This window comes from Colossoma macropomum, unplaced genomic scaffold, assembly GCF_904425465.1.
Source record: "Colossoma macropomum unplaced genomic scaffold, Colossoma_macropomum, whole genome shotgun sequence".
In the NCBI taxonomy this organism is placed as follows: domain Eukaryota; kingdom Metazoa; phylum Chordata; class Actinopteri; order Characiformes; family Serrasalmidae; genus Colossoma; species Colossoma macropomum.
In genome coordinates, this window is record NW_023496024.1 from 315,001 (window position 1) to 338,823 (window position 23,823).

At 43.8% G+C, this 23,823-nt stretch overlaps 1 protein-coding gene across 1 annotated transcript in view; it reads right to left on the reverse strand.

Moving 5' to 3' along the window:
- LOC118804044 (transmembrane channel-like protein 7) overlaps positions 1-22,482 on the reverse strand; it is a 35,644-nt gene extending 13,162 nt beyond the window's left edge. Inside the window, exons 1-8 of the mRNA XM_036564651.1 lie at positions 22,314-22,482; positions 12,419-12,695; positions 10,296-10,444; positions 8,651-8,809; positions 6,849-6,934; positions 5,458-5,603; positions 4,349-4,496; positions 2,313-2,486 (exon numbers count right to left, since the gene is read on the reverse strand). Coding sequence (XP_036420544.1) covers positions 2,313-2,486; positions 4,349-4,496; positions 5,458-5,603; positions 6,849-6,934; positions 8,651-8,809; positions 10,296-10,444; positions 12,419-12,695; positions 22,314-22,332 — 1,158 coding nt within the window. The 5' untranslated portion in view covers positions 22,333-22,482. The remainder of the gene's footprint in view (positions 1-2,312; positions 2,487-4,348; positions 4,497-5,457; positions 5,604-6,848; positions 6,935-8,650; positions 8,810-10,295; positions 10,445-12,418; positions 12,696-22,313) is intronic.
- Positions 22,483-23,823: the final 1,341 nt, after the last annotated feature.

Below are 23,823 nucleotides of genomic sequence, written 5' to 3' on the forward strand. Positions count from 1 at the left end.
TCCAAAATTACCCAGAAAAGCTCGGTTCTCCATTCACCTCCATTAAACGCCACAAACGTTTCTCTTTGTCCTGTATATTTATCTTTTTGGAGAGATGAGGTTTTGTTCCGACAGCAGCAATACGGTTCTATATAGCACCAAAAAGGGTTCCGCTATTGTAACAAGAACCATTTCACAATACAAAGAACCCTTTACACTTACACCCTTGAAGAACCACCTTTATTGAGAGTGTAAGTTTCAATGTTTTCTCTAACATTACACTGTATTTTGTTTAGGAATGTCCCGATCCGATCTCAAAGGTCGGTATCGGGGCCGATCAAGGCATTTTTAACTGATCAGTATCGGCTTTACTGAGCATGAATCTAAGCCCGATCCTTTGTTTTACGTCAGCGGTCACATGGTGTCGTAGGAGAGCGCAACTTGTGGCAGGACGCTGCTAAAATGTCTGCAGTGTGGACATATTTTAAAGTGGAGAACGAAGCCAGTCCAGCAGCCACGTGTAACGTATGCAATGCGAGCATTTCGCGAGGCGGTAGTAACAGAGCTGACACGGCACCTAAACGCTCAGCGGAATACAGCGAGTTTACTCAGGTAACTCGGACAAAGGCTGCACCAAAGCAACACACACTACAGCAAACTTTTAAAAGAACAGAGGCGCTTTCTCGACACAGCGACGTGGCCAAAGCGATTACTGAGGGGGTTATCGAGTTCATCGCTTTGGCTGACCAGCCTATCGCTGTGGCAGAAAGCCCTACCTTCTCCACACTTCGTTCCAGACGCGGCCATACCGGAGCTTTACAGCAAGGTTCGTGAGCACGTAGGAGCTCCTCTATCAGACGATGTTCTGTTAGCTTTACCACAGACGTTTGGAGTTCTGATGTTTCCCCGTCATTACTCAGCCTCACGCCACACTGGCCTGACTCAACTTTTGACGTAAAGCGTGCGGTGTTGCATCTGCGATTCCCCTCACCGGCTGCTAACTTGCAAACAAGTTTCTCTGTGGCCGCTGTAGAAGGGTGGACAGTGAGCGACTCTTTAGTCCAGTCTCAAACGTCACTGATGAGAAGAGGAGCCGCGGCTGATTTTCCTCAAAGCCTCCCTTCATTCTGAGGTGAGAGTCAGAGTGTGGATAACTAGATAGAGACAGAGTAAGAGAGGAAAAACCGTAGCAGCTCCAGTAAGAGCGCTTTAAGAACTGGCCTTCCCAGATACCAAATAAGTCCAAAGCAGCTGTTTTATTGAGATATTCAGGTTTTACTGTACAGCTGTTACTCTAATAGGTGGAAACATATATTGTTCTTTACATGTTCGAGTTAAGCTGCTACACCACTGAAGTGGAACTGAGATCTCTGAGGGTTAATTTTAGTATAACTGTTTTTACTGTAACACTGCACTACGTGGAATTTCGTTTATTATTTGTCGTGATTGTGACTGTTAAGCTATTCCAACACTTTAAAGTGGAATTATAATTATATTACTCATTTTGAGTGTTCCAGTTTTACCACTGCACTGCTGCACTGAGTGGAATTTATCCAAGCTATTTATAAAGACATCTTTTAGTTTGCTTAGTTTTGTTATTTTGTAAAAATAATAAAAAACATTGGATGCAGGCAAGTTTTTCTTAGTGCACTGCAGAGCTATTCAGTTGTGAAGCACATACACTGGATTGATTTTAATAACTGTGATGTACTTGAATTGTGCACTGTGCAATAGCATTATCTAGGAAAATAGAAGTATCGGATCCAGACTCGATATCGGAAGATGGTCAATATTAAATGACTCGGATCGGGATCGGGGGCAGAAAAACTTGATCGGGACATCCCTAATTTTGTTACTAATATACTTTCTATAATTCTAATATACTATATACAAAATATCATTTTTAAAGATAAGATAGGAAGTCAATAAGTTCTACATGTATATATATATATACATATATATATATATAGCTCAGCTGGACTGACATGTTACATGTTACATCTTACATGTTAGATTAACTACCAACATAATTAGGAACTGACAGAGGAACCAACCAATCACACTCTGATTTACAATGGTGGGAACCAATCTCACTGGCTGTGCATGCGAGTCATAGTCTAAGCAGTGTTCCGGTTGGTTGTTAGGAATGTTAAACAGTGGCTGCAGCTCTATGCAGGACTCTTTACTGAGAGAGTCACTGTAACACTGATACACACGAGCTCAGATATGTGATAATGACTGTTACGAACATCAGATAAAACACATGGAACGACCTTAACGAGCTTCTAATGACCCTGTTTATTTCAGAACAGCCCAAAGCTCAGACGCTGTACCTGAGTCTGCTTCTGCTGGGAGAAGATGGTGGCACGGTAGATGCAGTAGAAGCAGCACACCAGCACAGCGATGACGAACAGGTTCAGAGCGATTCGGAGAGAGTAAATCCGACACTTCTCCTTTCGGGAACGCTCTGCCATCTTCTGCTTGATCCGCTCCTCCTCCAGATCCGTCTACGGGCACACGGAGCACAAACAACAGAGTGAGCACAAATTCACTCGATTCAAGTCCCGAGTCAGTGAAGGTGAGTCTCAAGTCGAATCCCAAGTTCTAACCTTCGAGTCCAAAACAAGTCAGCAGTCCTAACATCACGTTTTTTTCACAAACGCTGTATCACTCCGCTGAGACGCCATTGCTAAGCAGCGACTGTGACAGCTGTAGGAGACGCTCAAGACATTTGAACGTTTTTACTTCTTACTTTGCCACAAACAGAAAATGGACACTTTTAAGATCACATTTGACCGACAGCCGATTTGGTCAGACTCTGAAGATGAGACGACACTAAATTCCCAAACTGTCTCACCACTGAGCAGCTTTTCAGTCGGCAGCTGAGACTGAAGAACAGCTGAACAACCTGGAATCAGCCAGAAATGAACCCAACACCATTCGCCAAACTAAATGGGCTGTAAGATGCTTTACAGACTGGCTGGAACAAAACAACATTAATACTGATCTGGCAAAAACTGACAAAACTGAGCTGAACCTGATATTGGGTCAGTTTTATGGCTCAGTCTGATTTGGTCAGACTCTGAAGATCAGACCACACGTTTGGCGAATGGTGTTGGGTTCATTTCTGGCTGATTCCAGGTTGTTCAGCTGTTCTTCTGTCACAGCTGCCGACTGAAAAGCTGCTCAGTGGTGACAGTTTGGGAATTTAGTGTGAGGAGCTGGAGAACGAACTGCCGGCTGTGCAGCGAGTGGGCGGAGCTCGTTACTCTGACGGAGCAACAAGCTGCTCGTTAAGGAACTATAATTTGCTGAAGGAACTGCGAACATTAAAACATATTAAACGCCGCGTTCACGGCCCAGTTTATTAATTTATTACTGTATTTATTTAACTGTTGTATTAAAGCAGTAGAACACTCGAGGAGTGTGTTATCGCCAAAAACATCACGGCTGTGATGATCTACGGCCACCAAATCACAGCCGTGATGTCATTTTGCCATAACACACTCCCTCTGTGTTCTACTGCTTAAATATCGCTCAGAGCATCTGAGCGAGATTAATAACAGCTTCATACAAGCAACCTGCACAAACTTTACATTTCGGCTTGACTGATTTAGCCATAGTGAACACAAATAAGCGCTTCTTCAAGCCTCTATACTCAAGAAACTCGTAGCGTCTTCACTGACACGTTGAGTCACACAGGATTAATAGAACCTGAGGTTATTTTTATGGCCTGTGTTATAAAAGGTAGTGCACAGTCTGTGAAAATCACATCACTGAGATCACTAAAATCACGGAGAAACGCCGGTAATAATGACGTCACCCACCTCCTCACCTTAAACTAATCCCCTCCCAATAGGGCTTTAGCTGCATCAGTGTGTTAGACTAACCCCCCTGTGTGGAGGCTGTACTGTAGCCTGTCTGTCTCTCACTGTCAGCTGTTTATCTATATTACACACAGTAATATTACAGGACTGAATTCAGCTCAGCTCACTGATCACAAACACTCAGGATGGAGATCGATACCGTTATAGTATATAAACAGTCTTCAGGGAGAATCTGGAGGAACATCTGTCTGACTGCTGTCAGCATCCACAGACGACGCGGCTGAGACGCTGACCCAGAGCACGTTCTACTGGAACCTGTTCTACTGGAACCTGTTCAACTGGATACATTTCACCCACTAGGCTGTGTGTAAACATCTTTACACTGTATTAGATTTTTCCTCTGAACTGCGGCTTTAAGAGCCGGGCTCTGTTTGACTGCAGTGTCAGAGCTGAACCACCAGAGGGCAGAAATCAGACAGATTATCACTAATGAATATGTGCAGACGAGGTGTTTTCCTGGAAAGATGTCGGTGTTTGTTTACCTTCAGCTCGTAGAGGAGGCTGCTGTGTTTAAGTCGAGCTGCGTTCTCGTTGGTGATGCAGAAATCCCAGCCTGCAAAAACCTTATTACAGAAACTCTGAAATCGCTCCTCGTCCTGAACCAGCTTCCTCTTAAAGCCCGTCGCTGACCTGAGCACAAACACACAGACCGGGTTTCACAGCTCTCCAGGACACGTATCACACATACTGATCCTGCATTATACACACACATCTTAGGACCCGTATGTAATAACAATGTACCATATGTACAATAACACATTCCCTCTGTAGTAAATGTATTGTACATATTTGTATTATTCTATTATATATAAGATTCTACATGCAATAATGCACTCTCTCCATATATATATTTGGAAAATAGCAATGTGTTTTCATAAAAGTGTTTATATGTAAAAATATGCCCTATATGGATTATATATATGTATATATTTTAGTACCAATATGTAGTAATAATTACTCCACATGTATTATATACATGTAAGTGCTTGTATGTAATAATAATAATATAGCTAATATGTATTATATATGCAAATACAGGTAATAATAACATGGCCCATATGTATCACATATATGTGTAAATATGTACAGGTAATAATAATAACAGGCCTGATATTTATTTTATATATAGCTGCTGTTGGAACAAAACCTTGTATCTTGATCTTTGTCGTTTTTCAGTTTTTCTCATAATTTGAAAACGCCTGTTTCCCTTTACGTTGTGTGTAAGTTACATGATGAATGGACCAAAAGAAACGACCCAAAATGACTTGGAAAAAACTCTGGTTCCATTGACTTACATTAAAAGTAAGGTATGTTTTTTCCTTCTCCTGTAAAGTTACCATTTTAGAGACATGAGGTTGTTCTAACAGCAGTGAAATATGAGTAACTATAGATAAAAATAATAATATGGATATAATAATAATAATAATAATAATAATAATATGTGTATTAATTATATGTAAATATTCATAGGTACTAATAACATGGCCCATATGATTATATATACGTAAATATCTATACGTAATAATAACATACCTGATGTGTATTACATGTATATGTAAACACCTATAGGTAACAATGCTATGTCCTGTACCTCTTGACGATCCAGAGCAGGCTGAGGAGCAGGTAGGTGATGGTGCAGAGCAGGTAGGCCAGCGGCAGGTTGTAGCTGAACGAGAGGAAATGGACGTTCTCCACTTTGTAGTAGCCATAAAACAGATAGGTCTGCTCCAGGAACCCCTACACACACACACACACACACACACACACACACACACACACACACACACACACACACACATCATATATACACTTACATATGGATATACAGTCCTATATAACATTAGAATACAAATAAACATAAATACAGTCAAAAAGTTACAAGATTCAGTGACTCACTGCTGAGGCTGTCCTCTACAGTTCAGTATTGAAGCAGTAGTTCTGAAGCTGAACAATTCAGTACTGAAACTGAGTGATTCAGTACTGAAGCAGTCAGTTGTTCAGGATTCAGTATTAAGGCTGAGTGGTTCATTAATGAAACTGAGTGATTCAGCACTGAAGATAAGTGATTCAGTAATAAAGCTAAGTGATTCCATAATGAAGCTGAGTGTTTGTGTGATGAACCTGACTGATTCAGTATGGAAGCTGAAAGATACAGTAATGAAGCTGAAAGATTCAGGAATGAAGCTGAAAGATTCAGGAATGAAGCTGAAAGATTCAGGAATGAAGCTGTGATTTAGAGATAAAGCTGAGTGATTCAATAATGAAGCTAAGTGATTCAGTGATAAAGTTGAGTGAATCAATATGGCAGCTGTGGAGTAGTAATGAAGTTAAGTGATTCAGTATTGAAGCTGAGTGATTTAATAATGAAGCTATGATTTAGTGATATAGCTCAGTGATTCAATAATGAAGCTGAGTAATTCACCAATGTAGCTGAATGATTCAGTAATGAAGCTGAATGATTCACTAATGAAGCTGAATGATTCAGTAATGCAGCTGAGTGATTCACTAATGAAGCTGAGTGACTTGTTGAGTGATTCAGTGACTGATTTAGAAGTGAAGTTGAGCGATTCAGTGAGTGATTCTGACGTGAAGTTGAGTGATTCATTGACTGATTTAGAAGTGAAGTTGAGCGATTCAGTGAGTGATTCTGATGTGAAGTTGAGTGATTCAGTGAGTGATTCTGATGTGAAGTTGAGTGATTCATTGACTGATTTAGAAGTGAAGTTGAGTGATTCACTGACTGATTTAGAAGTGAAGTTGAGTGATTCAGTGAGTGATTCTGATGTGAAGGTGAGTGATTCAGTGAGTGATTGAGAAGTGAAGTTGAGTGATTAAGTGAGTGATTCTGATGTGAAGTTGAGTGATTCAGTGAGTGATTCTGATGTGAAGATGAGTGATTCAGTGAGTGATTCTGATGTGAAGTTGAGTGATTCAGTGAGTGATTCTGATGTGAAGATGAGTGATTCAGTGAGTGATTCGTACCGTTCCAGATAGCAGGTCGATGATGTGCTGGTGGAAATTCACGAGTCCTTGCCGATCACGAGGAGGATACACACTGCACTCACCCCCTGCAACACACACACACACACACACACACACACACACACAGACACACACACACACTCTCAGGTAAGTTAAATCAGCTCTGAATAACAACATAGTTATTATAACAGATGTGAACAACAGACCAGGCCTTTCTCTGCAGCTGAATCCTCTAATACAGATACCCGTGTGGGAAATAACTGCAGTAAACAGTTAGTCCAGGTATTTATTTGTTTTTTTAAACATATGAAATAAAAATGACTTAACTGAAACATCAAATATCAAATAAAATGTCCATAAAGTAGCGTATACGTCTGTACGCTCTGTGAGCTACGTTACGGTGGAGACTTATTTACCAAATATAACTGATCAGGTGATCTCGTTGTGCCCAGCCGTTGCTAGGAAACATGCCGGAAGGCAGCAGGTACCGGCGCACTGACAAAGAAATTACAACATATCTTAATCTTATCAAAGAAGAAAACATAACAGTGAGTTTAAACACACGAACAGCAAACAGACAGGGGGCGTGGCCTCCGCGTTCACGTGATGAAAACAGGGCTGTCAAATCTCCTTTGATGTTCGAATATTTGTTGACTCTGATTTTTAAAAACACACATTCGAATTTAGAAAACATCCGTTTGAGTGTTTAAAGCCTGCGATGGCTGCCAGTGTTCCAGTTAGTTACTACCCTTCTCATTAACGATGACTTACAAACATAAGGAACAATACTGCTGATCGTCTATTCTGTAATCAGAACTGTATCTGATCAAATCTAATCTGAAGTGTTCAGCCTCGCGGCCGTTCAAACGAGGACACACGTTTGTGTTAATGAGCACTAATATGCTCTTGTGTGAGGTAACAGGATGATCCGCTTCAGACGGCAGACTTTTCTGATGAGCCAAGGTGGACGCCTTGTTGCGCAGTGAGATGACGATCACCTGCTATTTATAAAAAGCTGCTGGCTTAGCTGTGAGGCTGAGAGCTGCTGCACAGCTACTGAATGAGCTTACACTCCCAGCAGGACATCAGGATTTAATGAAAAAACGTTTCTGAAAGATGTTTTTTGATAACTACCTCTCGAGTGCTGACCCACAGGCTGAGAATCACAGGTTTGAACAGCATGTGCTTTTGAGAATGCTCAGTAATTTATGTGGATTAGGAGACGTAACACAGATGTAGGCCCTGTTAAGGTAGGATTAAATGTACCCGGGGGTTCTGGGTAATGTCCTCAGCAGAGCCCCCTGCCCTGAAAACATTATAGACTGAATTATTCACTGTTTTCCACCAAACTCAGCGCTGCTCTGATCAGTTCAGTCCCGTCCGGACTCACATCTCCGTGTTTTCCAGGCAGATGTCGCCTCAAATCGGAAAAAAACAGACGTCTGACCGCTGCTACTCTCTGTATTGGGTATCCTAGAGCCAGAGCTCCTCCTCCAGGGGGAGACAGTGATCCTAGGTGTGAAAATCGTAACGTGGGGTGTGGATGGGAGTAAACAGAGTCTGAGTGCCCTCAACAAACGGCTGTTTTGTGGACGCAGATCGTGATATAAAAACTGTCCTGTCGTTTATCTAAAAAGGTTTTCTGACCAATAATGCGACTGTTTATATTTGATGTTTAAATTGAGGACCCTTTCAAAGTTTATAAATAGAAACTATTGATCTTTTAGCTGGTCACTGATCTCAGCCTCCTGCAGACCAGCAGTGACGTCCCCTACAGAGTGTGGGGCGTGAGGGGTGATTACCTCCTCCGCTGACGAAGGTGGAGTTGACGGAGGACGTGTGAGTGGCGGTGATGATCGGCAGCATCACGAAACCGAACATCAGCAGAAACATGACGAAGTTCAGCAGCAGCAGGAAGCGCAGGAAGGAGAAATACGACAGAATTCCTGTTCCAAACATCCCTGCAGAGAGAAGCAGAGACAAAACCACGGTTCATATTTAATACAACTCAGATTCAGAAGGTACAGAACACGGCGCACAACTCCGAGACCCCCTTTCACTCATTTAATTTACAGCAGAACACGTTTAACAGAGAATCCCCCAGAATCCTCAGCAGCTACATCGACTCTCAGCTGTGTGTTCAGTGAGTCTCTCTCCCTTTATTCCAGCCTCCATTCTTTTCAGGAGACTCACTTTCAGCTCGTCACTGAATCTGCAGACACACCTCCAAAGTTCAGTCTTAGAAGCTGGTCGATGATTTTCTGAAGTAATCAAACACATTCAGTGGTGTTGAGGTCTGGACTCTGGGGTGGTCAGTCCATCGTTCAGCTTCTTTGTTTGATGTGTCCGTCTCCTTTTCTCAGTGAGGTTCTTCTTGACAGCTACACATCCTTTCAGACCCACAGCGCTGAGTCGTCTTCTCACAGTGGAAGGATGGACAGAAACACCTGTGGATGTTTTCAGATCTGATCAGCTTGATTTTCTCCTCTCTCTCAGAGATGAAAGCTTTAAGTGCTGTTTATCTGATGGGGCAGTTTTGGGGTCGACCAGCTCTTCCAGGTGGTTGTTAGGAGGAACGTTTTCTCTGTACCGTTTAATCCGTTTTTGAGACGTGTGTGTCGGCGCAATACGGCTGCCACTCCGCATCGTTTCTTTTCGTTTGTTTCGTATTGTTTGTGTGTGTTTTGGATGTTTCTCAGCTGGATGAGGAGTTTGTCATCGTATCCACCGAGATATTGACCGAGGGTGATCCACTCGCGGCTCAGAGGCTTCTTGAGCTGGTTGTTTGGGAGATGCTACGTCACAGCTATGATGCAGCCCTGACCAGCCGCCTGAGTGAGGCTGTATCGCAGCTACATGGCTGCCTTGACCGACTGCTTCAGTGACGCTTTATCATGACTATAATGCTGCCTGGACTGGTGGCCTGTTTGATGCTACACCGCAGGTACGAGGCTGCCTGGGCTGCTTGGATGATGCTGTCTGGACCGGTGGAGTTTGGCTGCATGAGTGACCCTAAGTGACCCTACATCGCAGGTTACCTGTGGTGTTCGGCTCCAGGAAAACGCTGCCTCTTCACAGCTAAGGACGTTTCCGGCCTCCGAGGCTTCCCGGCCCAGCCGGCTGCGTGACACTAAACCCATAGCTGCAGCCCGCCCAGGGGGGCCCCTTCCCCCGTGGCTAAGGACTCTTCCGGGGTTACCTAAGTGACCCTACACTGTGGTCTGGGGAACCCCCCCCAACCAGCTGAGGGTCCTCTGTGTGTGAGTGTGTTCTGTTTTACTTATTTCTGATCATATATTCTGTCACTTCGTACAGCGTCTGGCTGTAAAGCGCCCTTAAAAAGTGATGATGGTGAATAACTCGCACTAACGCCCGTTCTGACTGTGAACTAAACGAAGGGGGTGCGTTTTAAACAGTACAGTGTGTGGAGTGAGTGGCGTCTCTGACCCTCTATCAGGTGGATATCTGCTCTCCACAGCTGCAGAGCGCTCAGCACCTCCATACCGTCCTCCTTCAGCCTCTTCAGATAGTGACGAGTGCTCAGCCTCCACTGAGCCCAGCCGCTCAGCTCGCCGTGCTGCTGCAGCCTCTGCTCCCTGTTCACCATGGTTCATGTTATTAAATGGCCACACATATTATATAAATTTAAACAATTACATATAATACCGTGCCAGGTATGTATCATATATGTAAACATCTATATATAACAATGTGTAAGAGCTTATGTGTAACAATAACACGTCTTATTCATGTTACGTACATGAAAATATCTATATAAATATTATATATTTCAGTATCTGTATGTAATAATAATGTCCCCAATATGTGTTAGTGTTCATATATATTGTGTTCCTGATATATTTACATAAGTACTCTTATATGGATGTGCATACATACGTCGGAACAAACCTCACACCTCCAAAGTTGTAACTTTACAAGAGAAGCAAAAAACACGTTTCCAGACTTAAATCTGGAACATTAGTCTTATTTTTTTTATTATTTTAAACCAATGCGGAATTTTTATAATATTACTTCTATGAACTTGACTTCTAAAACGCTTCAAAACAAATAAATACTCTCCCTCAATAAGGCTACGTCCTCGGGGCTGACTCGGCTGCAGAGGTTTCTCAAAGCCTCCGAAGGCCTAAAGTGTGGAAAGTAGAACTTTAACACAGAACTACATACGGTTTGTACTCTGTGCAGAGTTTTGATGGCACCACAGCAGCGCTGCTCTGGATGACGGCTGTCGGTGTCGGAGCCGTTTCAGTTCCTCCTTCAATTCACGGTCCTCTGCACAGACCAGGCCCTCGGGCGCATTCGCTGGACAGTGGTTAACAGTACGCATCACCTGAACTATGGAAAGCGAAGAGGTCAAAAAAGGCCGAAAGGCTGACAGAGTGAATGATAAAGGCCGTGTAACGTTAACCTTTCTCTTCCCGCTGTTCCACTGCCGCCCGCCTTCGGCTCTGATCAGTTAAGGCACGTCCGAGGATGTGACTCATAGCAGGGAGCGTGAATTTGAGCAGAACTGGATCGGATCCAACACCCGTAAACCAAAACCACCGCGAGTGTCTGTTGGTGTTTATTTAGTCAGCATTAGCAGAGAGAGGTTTTAAACCTGCTCTCACTGTAGCTGATCAACACACTCATCAGTAAAGTCGTCAGTCTGCTGCCTCAGAACTTCCCCAGAATCGGGGCTGGTTCTGCACTGACTGGCAGAGCCGGTGTGTGTGCGTTCGTACGCTGTGGGCCTGATCGGACGTGCTCATTATCCAATTACTATGTCTCTGCCATTATTTTAGGCTCAGTTCTTTGTGAGTGAAATTAAATGAAATTAGATTTTTTTTAACCGTTTAAAATCAAATAAGGTCCAGTTAGAGAAGATTTCCTCGAGCAAACGTCCAGATCTTCATAATGTCTAACCTGCATTATGACTCAGTGCCTTATACTGTTTACTGAAGAGCCTAGTAGGAATATCAGCATCTTATACAGCCAACAACTGAATATCAAACCAAATAAAGTACAGTTCAGTCATATTTAACAACATTTACTGTCAGTTTTCTGTTTTTAGAGCACGACATGTGAAATAACTTCCCTCTGACTCACTTTCTTCTCTGACTGCTGTTTCTCGCCTCGCCCCTCCCCTGTGTGTGCCTCACTCACTCGAGTCTCAGTGCTCATCGTAATGCACAGATCTGATTGGCTGAGTCGCGTCACGTGTGATATTTACAACGCATGCGATTGGTCTGTGAGTCTCCCGGGAGCTAAAGCTACCGTAAAGGCTAGAAAAGCTACGCTGATTAAAACAGGACCACCCCATCAAAATTAAAGAATTCTCCATAGTTATCGGTTACAGGTCCAGGTCCGCATAGGACAGCGTCTGGGTCCGGACTCGGACCCCGGTGCGCCTATTAGTGACCTTAGTTTTAGATCAATCGATATAGAAATGGCCGTTAGTGGCGGCCCTGACGAAAGGTGATACGAGGTTCTGCTCCAACAGTGACGTTATGCAGTAATATTAATAATAATAATGATAATAATAATAATAATAATAACATGGTGACTCTGACTTGTATCTGCGTTTCTCCTCCATGCTCAAGGGCATCTCCCGGGCCGGTCTTTGGTCAGGACCACTGCGGGCGGGCGGCGGTCTCTCCTCCGTCCGTAAGGAAGCCCACCTCCCGCTCCCACTGCGGCTGCTGGTGGAGCCATAGCGCCCCCGGCTGATGCTGCGGCGTTTATTGCTGTTGCTGCCGGAGGACTTCCTGCGGTACAGCAGGGACTGGTAACTGGGCAGCTGGTCCAGGAGGGGGTTACTGACCGCTCCGCTGCGGCTCGGGCAGAACACTGAGGGGGAGCAACACCACCAGTCACTCACTGTCACAGTCGGGGGCTCCACAGCACAACGCTCAGTAATCAATACCACAACTTTATCAATCTGAGCTCAGTAACGGGGTTTCTCAGTGCATGTAAACCCTCAGTCTGATTTCTGAGATCAGATTAAGGTCTATAAATCTGATTAAGAAATCTGATAAAGAGGCTGGATCTGAGCTCAGTAATGGGGTTTCTCAGTGCATGTAAACCCTCAGTCTGATTTCTGAGATCAGATTAAGGTCTATAAATCTGATTAAGAAATCTGATAAAGAGGCTGGATCTGAGCTCAGTAATGGGGTTTTTCAGTGCATGTAAACCCTCTGTCTGATTTCTGAGATCAGATTAAGGTCTATAAATCTGATTAAGAAATCTGATAAAGAGGCTGGATCTGAGCTCACACTGAACCAGTTACCAACACAGTCTGATTTTCTGAAGTTATCGGATTATTAGGTGTAAACAAGCTGAACCAGTTACCGACACAGTCTGATTTTCTGCAGTAATCAGATTATTAAGTGCAGTAAGTCACTCACTGTCCTGTGTTTCTTGGTGAAAAAGGTCGGTGGCCTCATCTCACATATCAGTCTTAAGTTAAATGCCTAAGGCGTGAATTTAAAGCTATAAACTTACATTAAAATGAGTCAGTTTGGTGTGAAACTGACCGTTTGACCGAGTCAGAACTGTTCACAGTGGTGGTGATAGGAACCAGACGTCCACCTCTAAAAGCTCCCTCACAGAAAGTTCCTACAGTAAATGGTTATGAATTCACTGCCTGATGACTGAGACACTGTTTTATGATAGTTTAGAGAACTTAAACTCCATTCATGGTGGAGGGATACATGCAGGGCGCTGTGAGGCAAAATAGTCCCCAAAGAAAACTTATTATTTCAGATTCTCCACTATTTTCCTATATAAACTCAGAGGACTCGTGTCGGTTCTCTGGTGGTTCTGGATAGTAAATAAAGTGTCTGTATGTGTGTATTGGTGGTACAGCAGTGGACGCTGGCTGTGTCACTGTGTTCCCTGCAGAGATCCTCTTACTCTTCATCTATTATTGAGGAACAGCGTCTAGAACCACGTTCAGCTACACCGTGCTGTGTGTTTAATAATACAAAAGCAGTTTGGCTGCAGACGAACGTATGAAATGACTGTAGCGCGTTCGTCCGACAAACATCACCAAACGACTACAAACAAACCAGCACTGGTGATTCTGACAACCAGCTGAAATTACAAGGCCTGAATTATTAACACTCTCTTAGAATGACGGTTCTTCAAGGGTTCTTGATTGAGGAAAATGGCTCTATACAGAACCATGAATACAAAGTACTATTAGCATGCTTAAAGGGTTCTCTGCATGGTGGAACGGTTCTGCAGACTGATGGAGAATGTGTTGTATATGGTTCTATACAGCACCAAAAACAGTTCTGCTACTGCTACTAAAGAACCCCTGAAGAACCATCTTTTTAGGAGTGGAGCCAAAAGCTAGTCTGATAGTCTGAATCTTGATAAGGTTCCTTTAAACAGACACAAACAGCCCAATATTGATCCCCGAAACCTGAAAATACTGAGTAAAACCTCCAGAAGAACCTTCTGATGTTGAGTTTAGAGAACCACCTCTGAGGGTTACACGGAACCTGTGAGTTAAAATGACGGAACATTCAGGAGAGCAGAGTCATCCTGTAGGAACGCTGTTCAGACATGCAGGAACACTCAGCTCCTCCACACTCAGAGAACACACTCAGCTCCTCCACACCCAGAGAACACACTGAGAGAACACACTGAGAGAACACACTCAGCTCCTCCACACTGAGAGAACACACTCAGCTCCTCCACACTGAGAGAACACACTCAGCTCCTCCACACTGAGAGAACACACTCAGCTCCTCCACACCCAGAGAACACACTCAGCTCCTCCACACCCAGAGAACACACTCAGCTCCTCCACACTGAGAGAACACACTCAGCTCCTCCACACCCAGAGAACACACTCAGCTCCTCCACACCCAGAGAACACACTCAGCTCCTCCACACCCAGAGAACACACTCAGAGAACACACTCAGCTCCTCCACACTCAGAGAACACACTCAGCTCCTCCACACTCAGAGAACACACTCAGCTCCTCCGCACCCAGAGAACACACTCAGAGAACACACTCAGCTCCTCCACACTCAGAGAACACACTCAGCTCCTCCACACTCAGAGAACACACTCAGCTCCTCCACACTCAGAGAACACACTCAGCTCCTCCGCACCCAGAGAACACACTCAGAGAACACACTCAGAGAACACACTCAGCTCCTCCACACTGAGAGAACACACTCAGCTCCTCCACACCCAGAGAACACACTCAGCTCCTCCACACCCAGAGAACACACTCAGCTCCTCCACACCCAGAGAACACACTCAGAGAACACACTCAGCTCCTCCACACCCAGAGAACACACTCAGAGAACACACTCAGCTCCTCCACACTCAGAGAACACACTCAGCTCCTCCACACTCAGAGAACACACTCAGCTCCTCCACACTCAGAGAACACACTCAGCTCCTCCGCACCCAGAGAACACACTCAGAGAACACACTCAGCTCCTCCACACCCAGAGAACACACTCAGAGAACACACTCAGCTCCTCCGCACTCAGAGAACACACTCAGCTCCTCCGCACCCAGAGAACACACTCAGCTCCTCCGCACCCAGAGAACACACTGAGAGAACACACTCAGCTCCTCCACACCCAGAGAACACACTCAGCTCCTCCACACTCAGAGAACACACCCAGAGAACACACTCAGCTCCTTCACACTGAGAGAACACACTCAGCTCCTCCACACTCAGAGAACACACTCAGCTCCTCCACACTCAGAGAACACACTCAGCTCCTCCACACTCAGAGAACACACTCAGCTCCTTCACACTGAGAGAACACACTCAGCTCCTCCACACTGAGAGAACACACTCAGCTCCTCCACTCTGAGAGAACACACTCAGCTCCTCCACACTCAGAGAACACACTCAGCTCCTCCACACTCAGAGAACACACTCAGCTCCTCCACACTGAGAGAACACACTCAGCTCCTCCACACTCAGAGAACACACTCAGCTCCTCCACACTGAGAGAACACACTCAGCTCCTCCACACTCAGAGAACACACTCAGCTCCTCCACACTGAGAGAACACACTCAGCTCCTCCACACTCAGAGAACACACTCAGCTCCTCCACACTCAGAGAACACACTCAGCTCCTCCACACTCAGAGAACACACCCAGAGAACACACTCAGCTCCTTCACACTGAGAGAACACACTCAGCTCCTCCACACTGAGAGAACACACTCAGCTCCTCCACTCTGAGAGAACACACTCAGCTCCTCCACACTCAGAGAACACACTCAGCTCCTCCACACTCAGAGAACACACTCAGCTCCTCCACACTGAGAGAACACACTCAGCTCCTCCACACTCAGAGAACACACTCAGCTCCTCCACACTGAGAGAACACACTCAGCTCCTCCACACTCAGAGAACACACTCAGCTCCTCCACACTGAGAGAACACACTCAGCTCCTCCACACTGAGAGAACACACTCAGCTCCTCCACACCCAGAGAACACACTCAGCTCCTCCACACTGAGAGAACACACTCAGCTCCTCCACACTGAGAGAACACACTCAGCTCCTCCACACTGAGAGAACACACTCAGCTCCTCCACACTCAGAGAACACACTCAGCTCCTCCACACTGAGAGAACACACTCAGCTCCTCCACACTGAGAGAACACACTCAGCTCCTCCACACCCAGAGAACACACTCAGCTCCTCCACACTGAGAGAACACACTCAGCTCCTCCACACTGAGAGAACACACTCAGCTCCTCCACACTCAGAGAACACACTCAGCTCCTCCACACCCAGAGAACATACTGAGAGAACACACTCAGAGAACACACTCAGCTCCTCCACACCCAGAGAACACACTGAGAGAACACACTCAGAGAACACACTGAGAGAACACACTGAGAGAACACACTCAGAGAACACACTCAGAGAACACACTGAGAGAACACACTCAGCTCCTCCACACTGAGAGAACACACTCAGCTCCTCCACACTGAGAGAACACACTCAGCTCCTCCACACCCAGAGAACACACTCAGCTCCTCCACACCCAGAGAACACACTCAGCTCCTCCACACAGAGAGAACACACTCAGCTCCTCCACACTCAGAGAACACACTCAGCTCCTCCACACTCAGAGAACACACTCAGCTCCTCCACACTCAGAGAACACACTCAGCTCCTCCACACAGAGAGAACACACTCAGCTCCTCCACACTCAGAGAACACACTCAGCTCCTCCACACAGAGAGAACACACTCAGCTCCTCCACACTCAGAGAACACACTCAGCTCCTCCACACCCAGAGAACACACTCAGCTCCTCCACACTGAGAGAACACACTCAGCTCCTCCACACCCAGAGAACACACTCAGCTCCTCCACACTCAGAGAACACACTCAGCTCCTCCACACAGAGAGAACACACTCAGCTCCTCCACACCCAGAGAACACACTCAGCTCCTCCACACTCAGAGAACACACTCAGCTCCTCCACACCCAGAGAACACACTCAGCTCCTCCACACCCAGAGAACACACTCAGCTCCTCCACACCCAGAGAACACACTCAGCTCCTCCACACTGAGAGAACACACTCAGCTCCTCCACACCCAGAGAACACACTCAGCTCCTCCACACTGAGAGAACACACTCAGCTCCTCCACACTGAGAGAACACACTCAGAGAACACACTCAGCTCCTCCACACTGAGAGAACACACTCAGAGAACACTGAGAACCAAGGGTTTATCAACGTCAGTGATACTGAACACGCTGTTCTGTTACTATCAGCCTCTTTACTCAGTACTCAGTGTTCACCTGACCTTCAGTAAACACAAGCAGCTAACACAGCTAATGAAGCTAACACAGCTAATGAAGCTAACACAGCTAATGAAGCTAACACAGCTAATGAAGCTAATACAGCTAATACAGCTAATGAAGCTAACACAGCTAATGAAGCTAATGAAGCTAACACAGCTAATGAAGCTAACACAGCTAACACAGCTAATGAAGCTAACACAGCTAATGAAGCTAACACAGCTAACACAGGTAATGAAGCTAACACAGCTAATGAAGCTAACAGAGCTAACACAGTTAATGAAGCTAACACAGCTAATGAAGCTAATACAGCTAACACAGCTAATGAAGCTAACACAGCTAATGAAGCTAATACAGCTAACACAGCTAATGAAGCTAATACAGCTAACACAGCTAATGAAGCTAATGAAGCTAACACAGCTAATGAAGCTAATGAAGCTAACACAGCTAATGAAGCTAACACAGCTAATGAAGCTAATGAAGCTAACACAGCTAATGAAGCTAATACAGGGTGCCACTGCTCGCCAGCCCTCTGGACCGGCTTGACCACCATCAAGCTCCATGCTGTACTACGCTGTGCAAACCTCACCCTCACAACCTGACCCCACTGATGCTGCTGCTGCTACATGAACTAAACTAATCACATTAATCATTTGCTCCACCTGTTTTCCCCGTTCTTGTACTAACAATGTTTACTATCTGGTGTCGACCAGAGGAGGATGGGTTCCCCTTCTGAGTCTTGGTTCCTCTCAAGGTTTCTTCCTGTTTCTCTTAGGGAGTTTTTCCTTGCCACTGTCGCCACTGGCGACGCTCATGGGGGCTCAGACCCGGATTTCTTTCTGTAATGCTGATTTCCTTGTAAAGCTGCTTTGTGACAACACCTGTTGTTAAAAGCGCTAAATAAATAAACTTTACTTACTTACTTACTGCTAATGAAGCTAATGAAGTTAATGAAGTTAACACAGCTAATGAAGCTAATACAGCTAATACAGCTAATGAAGTTAACACAGCTAATGAAGCTAATACAGCTAATACAGCTAATGAAGTTAACACAGGTAACACAGCTAATACAGCTAATACAGCTAATGAAGCTAACACAGGTAACACAGCTAATACAGCTAATACAGCTAATGAAGCTAATACAGCTAACACAGCTAATGAAGTTAACACAGCTAATGAAGCTAATACAGCTAATACAGCTAATGAAGCTAATACAGCTAATGAAGTTAACACAGCTAATGAAGCTAACACAGCTAATACAGCTAAATAAGGAAATGGTGAACTACAGACAATAACAGCAGATCAGTTCAGTTCAGTTTAGTTCAGTTTAAATTAGTTCTGTTTACTTCAGTTCAGTTCAGTTTAAATTAGTTCTGTTTACTTCAGTTCAGTTTAAATTAGTTCTGTTTACTAAAGTTCAGTTCAGTTTAGTTCAGTTTAAATTAGTTCAGTTTACTTCAGTTCAATTTAAATTAGTTCAGTTTACTTCAGTTCAGTTCAGTTCAGTTTAAATTAGTTCAGTTCTTCATTCAGTTCAGTTTACTTCAGTTGTTTTGTTCTGCTCTGCTCGTTTAGTGTAGTTCTGTTCTGTTTAGTTTAGTTCAGTTTAAATTAGTTTAGTTCAGTTCAGTTCAGTTCTGTTTAATTCAGTTTAGTTTAGTTCAGTTAGTTCAGTTCAATTCAGTTCTGTTCAGTTCAGTTTAGTCATGTTTAGTTCTGTTTAGTTCAATTTAGGGCTGGGTGATAAAACGATAACGATAATTATCGCGATATAACTTTTCCTCGATAGAGCGATGCGACATGTTCGATAAATGTTCGATATAATACACCATTCACACTTCCTCGTTCAGCGAAAGCCTTGGAGGCGTTTTCTACTGCAAGGAAAGCGACACTACTCTGCTGTCGCCAGGAGAGGGCGCACTTCCGAGTTTTTCAACATGACTAGAGAGGGAGGGGCGACGAGTAAGATGAGTCTTTAGCAACATCTGAAACGTGGAGTTATACATTCCCTGTTTGAGCGGAGCGACCGGCGATCTGTCCTCCTGTGACCGAGTCTGAGTGACGAGGTCAGTGGTGTAACTGTACTGTCCTACAGTGACCTCACCTCTTTCCTAACATCCTAACAGCTTTAGCAGCGTTAAATCACGTCTGATCCTCACAACTACAGCGCTGTTACAGCGCTCAGTCATATTTTAGTATTAGTGCGTTCACCAGCAACGAAAGTGAAAGAAAGAAGTGGGTTCATGTAAATTACAGCCCTGATTTAAACGAAAGTAAACTGAGGAAGCTGTGAGGCGTTGGAGAGCGGGAGAGCGCCATCTGTCCAGACTAGCTATTTTTAGCAGCTGGCTAACTTGAAGCAGCTCCGTCACTCATACAACATGGTGAACTGATGATACTGTGGATCAAACAAGACACAAAAGCTCCGCTTTCAGTTTAAACGTACCTAAAGGAGGACTCTGTCTGTCTGGTGTTGATATTTTGCGGTTCACCACTTAAACTACTACAATTGAATATCCAGTCGTCTAGCTGGTGTCAGAATACTGTGATGTCGTGTGTAGCGGGGTAGCCGAGCGCTCGGCACCAGCTAAAATAATCTGTTTTCTTTCTTAAACTATGACTATTACAAAATAGCCGTGCTTTTCCAGCTGGTAAACACAGCTCACCAGACACTTTCTCCCACTCTCCCACTCTCCCACTCTCCCACTGTCCCACTCTCCCACTCTCCCACTGTCCCACTGTCCCACTCTCCCACTGTCCCACTGTCCCACTCTCCCACTCTCCCACTGTCCCACTCTCCCACTCTCCCACTGTCCCACTCTCCCACTGTCCCACTGTCCCACTCTCCCACTCTCCCACTGTCCCACTGTCCCACTCTCCCACTCTCCCACTGTCCCACTCTCCCACTCTCCCACTCTCCCATGACAGATCTGTGAAATGTTCCACTGGTTGAGTGTTTGTCGTGTTCAGACCATAAAGGATAGTTTAAAACAGCGATTAACCACCCAGGAGCAAAATCAGCCTTCAAACCTGAAAGAAATAATGATTTGACATTTATCGCGGTTTGTATCGATATCGAACGATATGAATTCTGTTTATCATGATAACATTTTTGGCCACATCGCCCAGCTCTAGTTCAATTCAGTTCAGTTTAGATCTGTTCTGTTCAGTTCAGTTCAGTTTAGTTCAGTTCAGATTACTTTAGTTCAGTTTAATTCAGTTCAGTCCGGTTTAGTTCTGGTTAGTTCAGTTTAGCTCAGTTTAGTTCAGTTCAGTTTACTTCAGTTCAGATTAGTTCAGTTCACTTTAGCTCAGTTTACTTTAGTTCAGTTTAGTTCAGTTCGGTTTAGTTCAGTTCAGTTTAGTTCAGTTCAGTTTAGCTCAGTTTACTTTAGTTCAGTTTAATTCAGTTCGGGTTAGTTCAGTTCAGTTTAGCTCAGTTTACTTTAGTTCAGTTTAATTCAGTTCAGATTAGCTCAGTTCAGTTTAGTTCAGATTCGTTCAGTTCAGTTTAGTTCAGTTCGGTTTAGCTCAGTTCAGTTTAGTTCAGTTTAATTCAGGTCAGTTTAGTTCAGTTCAGTTTAGCTCAGTTTACTTTAGGTCCGTTTAGCTCAGTTCAGTTTAGTTCAGTTTAGTGGAGTTTAGTTTAGCTCAGTTTAGTTTAGCTCAGTTCGGTTTAGTTCAACGCATTTCAGTTTAGTGGAGTTTAGTTTAGTTCAGTTCAGTTTAGTGGAGTGTAGTTTAGCTCAGTTCAGTTTAGTTCAGTTCAGTTTAGTTTAGTTCGGTTTAGTGGAGTGTAGTTTAGCTCAGTTCAGTTTAGTTCAGTTCAGTGGAGTGTAGTTTAGATCAGTTCAGTTTAGTTCAGTTCAGTTTAGTGTCGTTTAGATCAGTTCAGTTTAGTTCAGTTCAGTGGAGTGTAGTTTAGATCAGTTCAGTTTAGTTCAGTTCAGTTTAGTGTCGTTTAGATCAGTTCAGTTTAGTTCAGTTCAGTTTAGTGTAGTTTAGATCAGTTCAGTTTAGTTCAGTTCAGTTTAGTGTAGTTTAGATCAGTTCAGTTTAGTTCAGTTCAGTGGAGTGTAGTTTAGATCAGGTCAGTTTAGTTCAGTTCAGTTCAGTTTAGTGTAGTTTAGATCAGTTCAGTTTAGTTCAGTTCAGTTCAGTTTAGTGTAGTTTAGATCAGTTCAGTTTAGTTCAGTTCAGTGGAGTGTAGTTTAGATCAGTTCAGTTTAGTTCAGTTCAGTTCAGTTGAGTGTAGTTTAGATCAGTTCAGTTTAGTTCAGTTCAGTGGAGTGTAGTTTAGATCAGTTCAGCTCAGTAGTTCCGGTCAGTGAGCTGAGCTGTGAGGAAATAGCCCCGGGGCTCAGTCGGCTTCCCTGTTCTCAAGAACCAACCCGCTTCCCCATTTAAGGTGGAACGAGGAATTCGACAGAGAACAACTTCAGCTTCGCGAATAAACCCTCCGTCCTGCTTATTCACACCAACGGTGACGGGAACGGGCGGAGGAACCGTCGCTTACCGGGTTTAAAGCGGTTCTAGGCGGAGTTCTTTAAACTCCAGCTCGGTTTTAAAGTCTCTCCGCCGGACTAACGCCACAGGTCCCCGGCTGGGCTAGGCTAGGCTAGGCTAACAGGTTTGTGAGAGCTGAATAAAGTGTCCTTACCCGCGTCCACCGCGTCCATCCTCCGATCCCACTGTACGGAGCTCCTCAGGTCATCTGTAGGAGGGACCCTCCGCCGTCTGTCTGCCTGTCTGTCCGTCGGTCCGTCTGTCTGTGTGTTTGTTTTGCTCTGTTAGCTCCACCCTGCTGAATTCCTACAGAGCGGCAGTCGGGAGCGCGCACAATGCCACGGCTACGAGGCGCGCTCCCGACTCCTGTAGGGACACCGCTGTGAGCCTGTTAACCCTTTAGAGCCCGTAACTCCACTGAGTCACTATCAGAACCGCAGAACCCTCAGGCTTTAGAGGAGTTACTGACCCATTTACAGAAACCCGGACACGAGTTTCATGTATTTAAAACACACTCCAAACACTAAAATGTGTTTGAGTATTTTACCACATTAACCAAATATATTTAAAACACACTCCAAACACTAAAATGTGTTTCAGAGTATTTTACCACATTGACCAAATATATTTAAAATACACCCCAAACACTAAAATGTGTTTCAGAGTATTTTACCACATTAACCAAATATATTTAAAACACACCCCAAACACTAAAATGTGTTTGAGTATTTTACCACATTGACCAAATATATTTAAAATACACCCCAAACACTAAAATGTGTTTCAGAGTATTTTACCATATTAACCAAATATATTTAAAACACACCCCAAACACTAAAATGTGTTTCAGAGTATTTTACCACATTAACCAAATATATTTAAAATACACCCCAAACACTAAAATGTGTTTGAGTATTTTACCACATTAACCAAATATATTTAAAATACACTCCAAACACTAAAATGTGTTTCAGAGTATTTTACCACATTAACCAAATATATTTAAAACACACTCCAAACACTAAAATGTGTTTGAGTATTTTACCACATTAACCAAATATATTTAAAACACACACCAAACACTAAAATGTGTTTCAGAGTATTTTACCACATTAACCAAATATATTTAAAACACACTCCAAACACTAAAATGTGTTTCAGAGTATTTTACCACATTAACCAAATATATTTAAAACACACACCAAACACTAAAATGTGTTTCAGAGTATTTTACCACATTAACCAAATATATTTAAAACACACACCAAACACTAAAATGTGTTTCAGAGTATTTTACCACATTAACCAAATATATTTAAAACACACTCCAAACACTAAAATGTGTTTCAGAGTATTTTACCATATTAACCAAATATATTTAAAACACACCCCAAACACTAAAATGTGTTTCAGAGTATTTTACCACATTAACCAAATATATTAAAAACACCCAAACACTAAAATGTGTTTGAGTATTTTACCACATTAACCAAATATATTTAAAATACACTCCAAACACTAAAATGTGTTTCAGAGTATTTTACCACATTAACCAAATATATTAAAACACACTCCAAACACTAAAATGTGTTTCAGAGTATTTTACCACATTAACCAAATATATTTAAAACACACACCAAACACTAAAATGTGTTTCAGAGTAT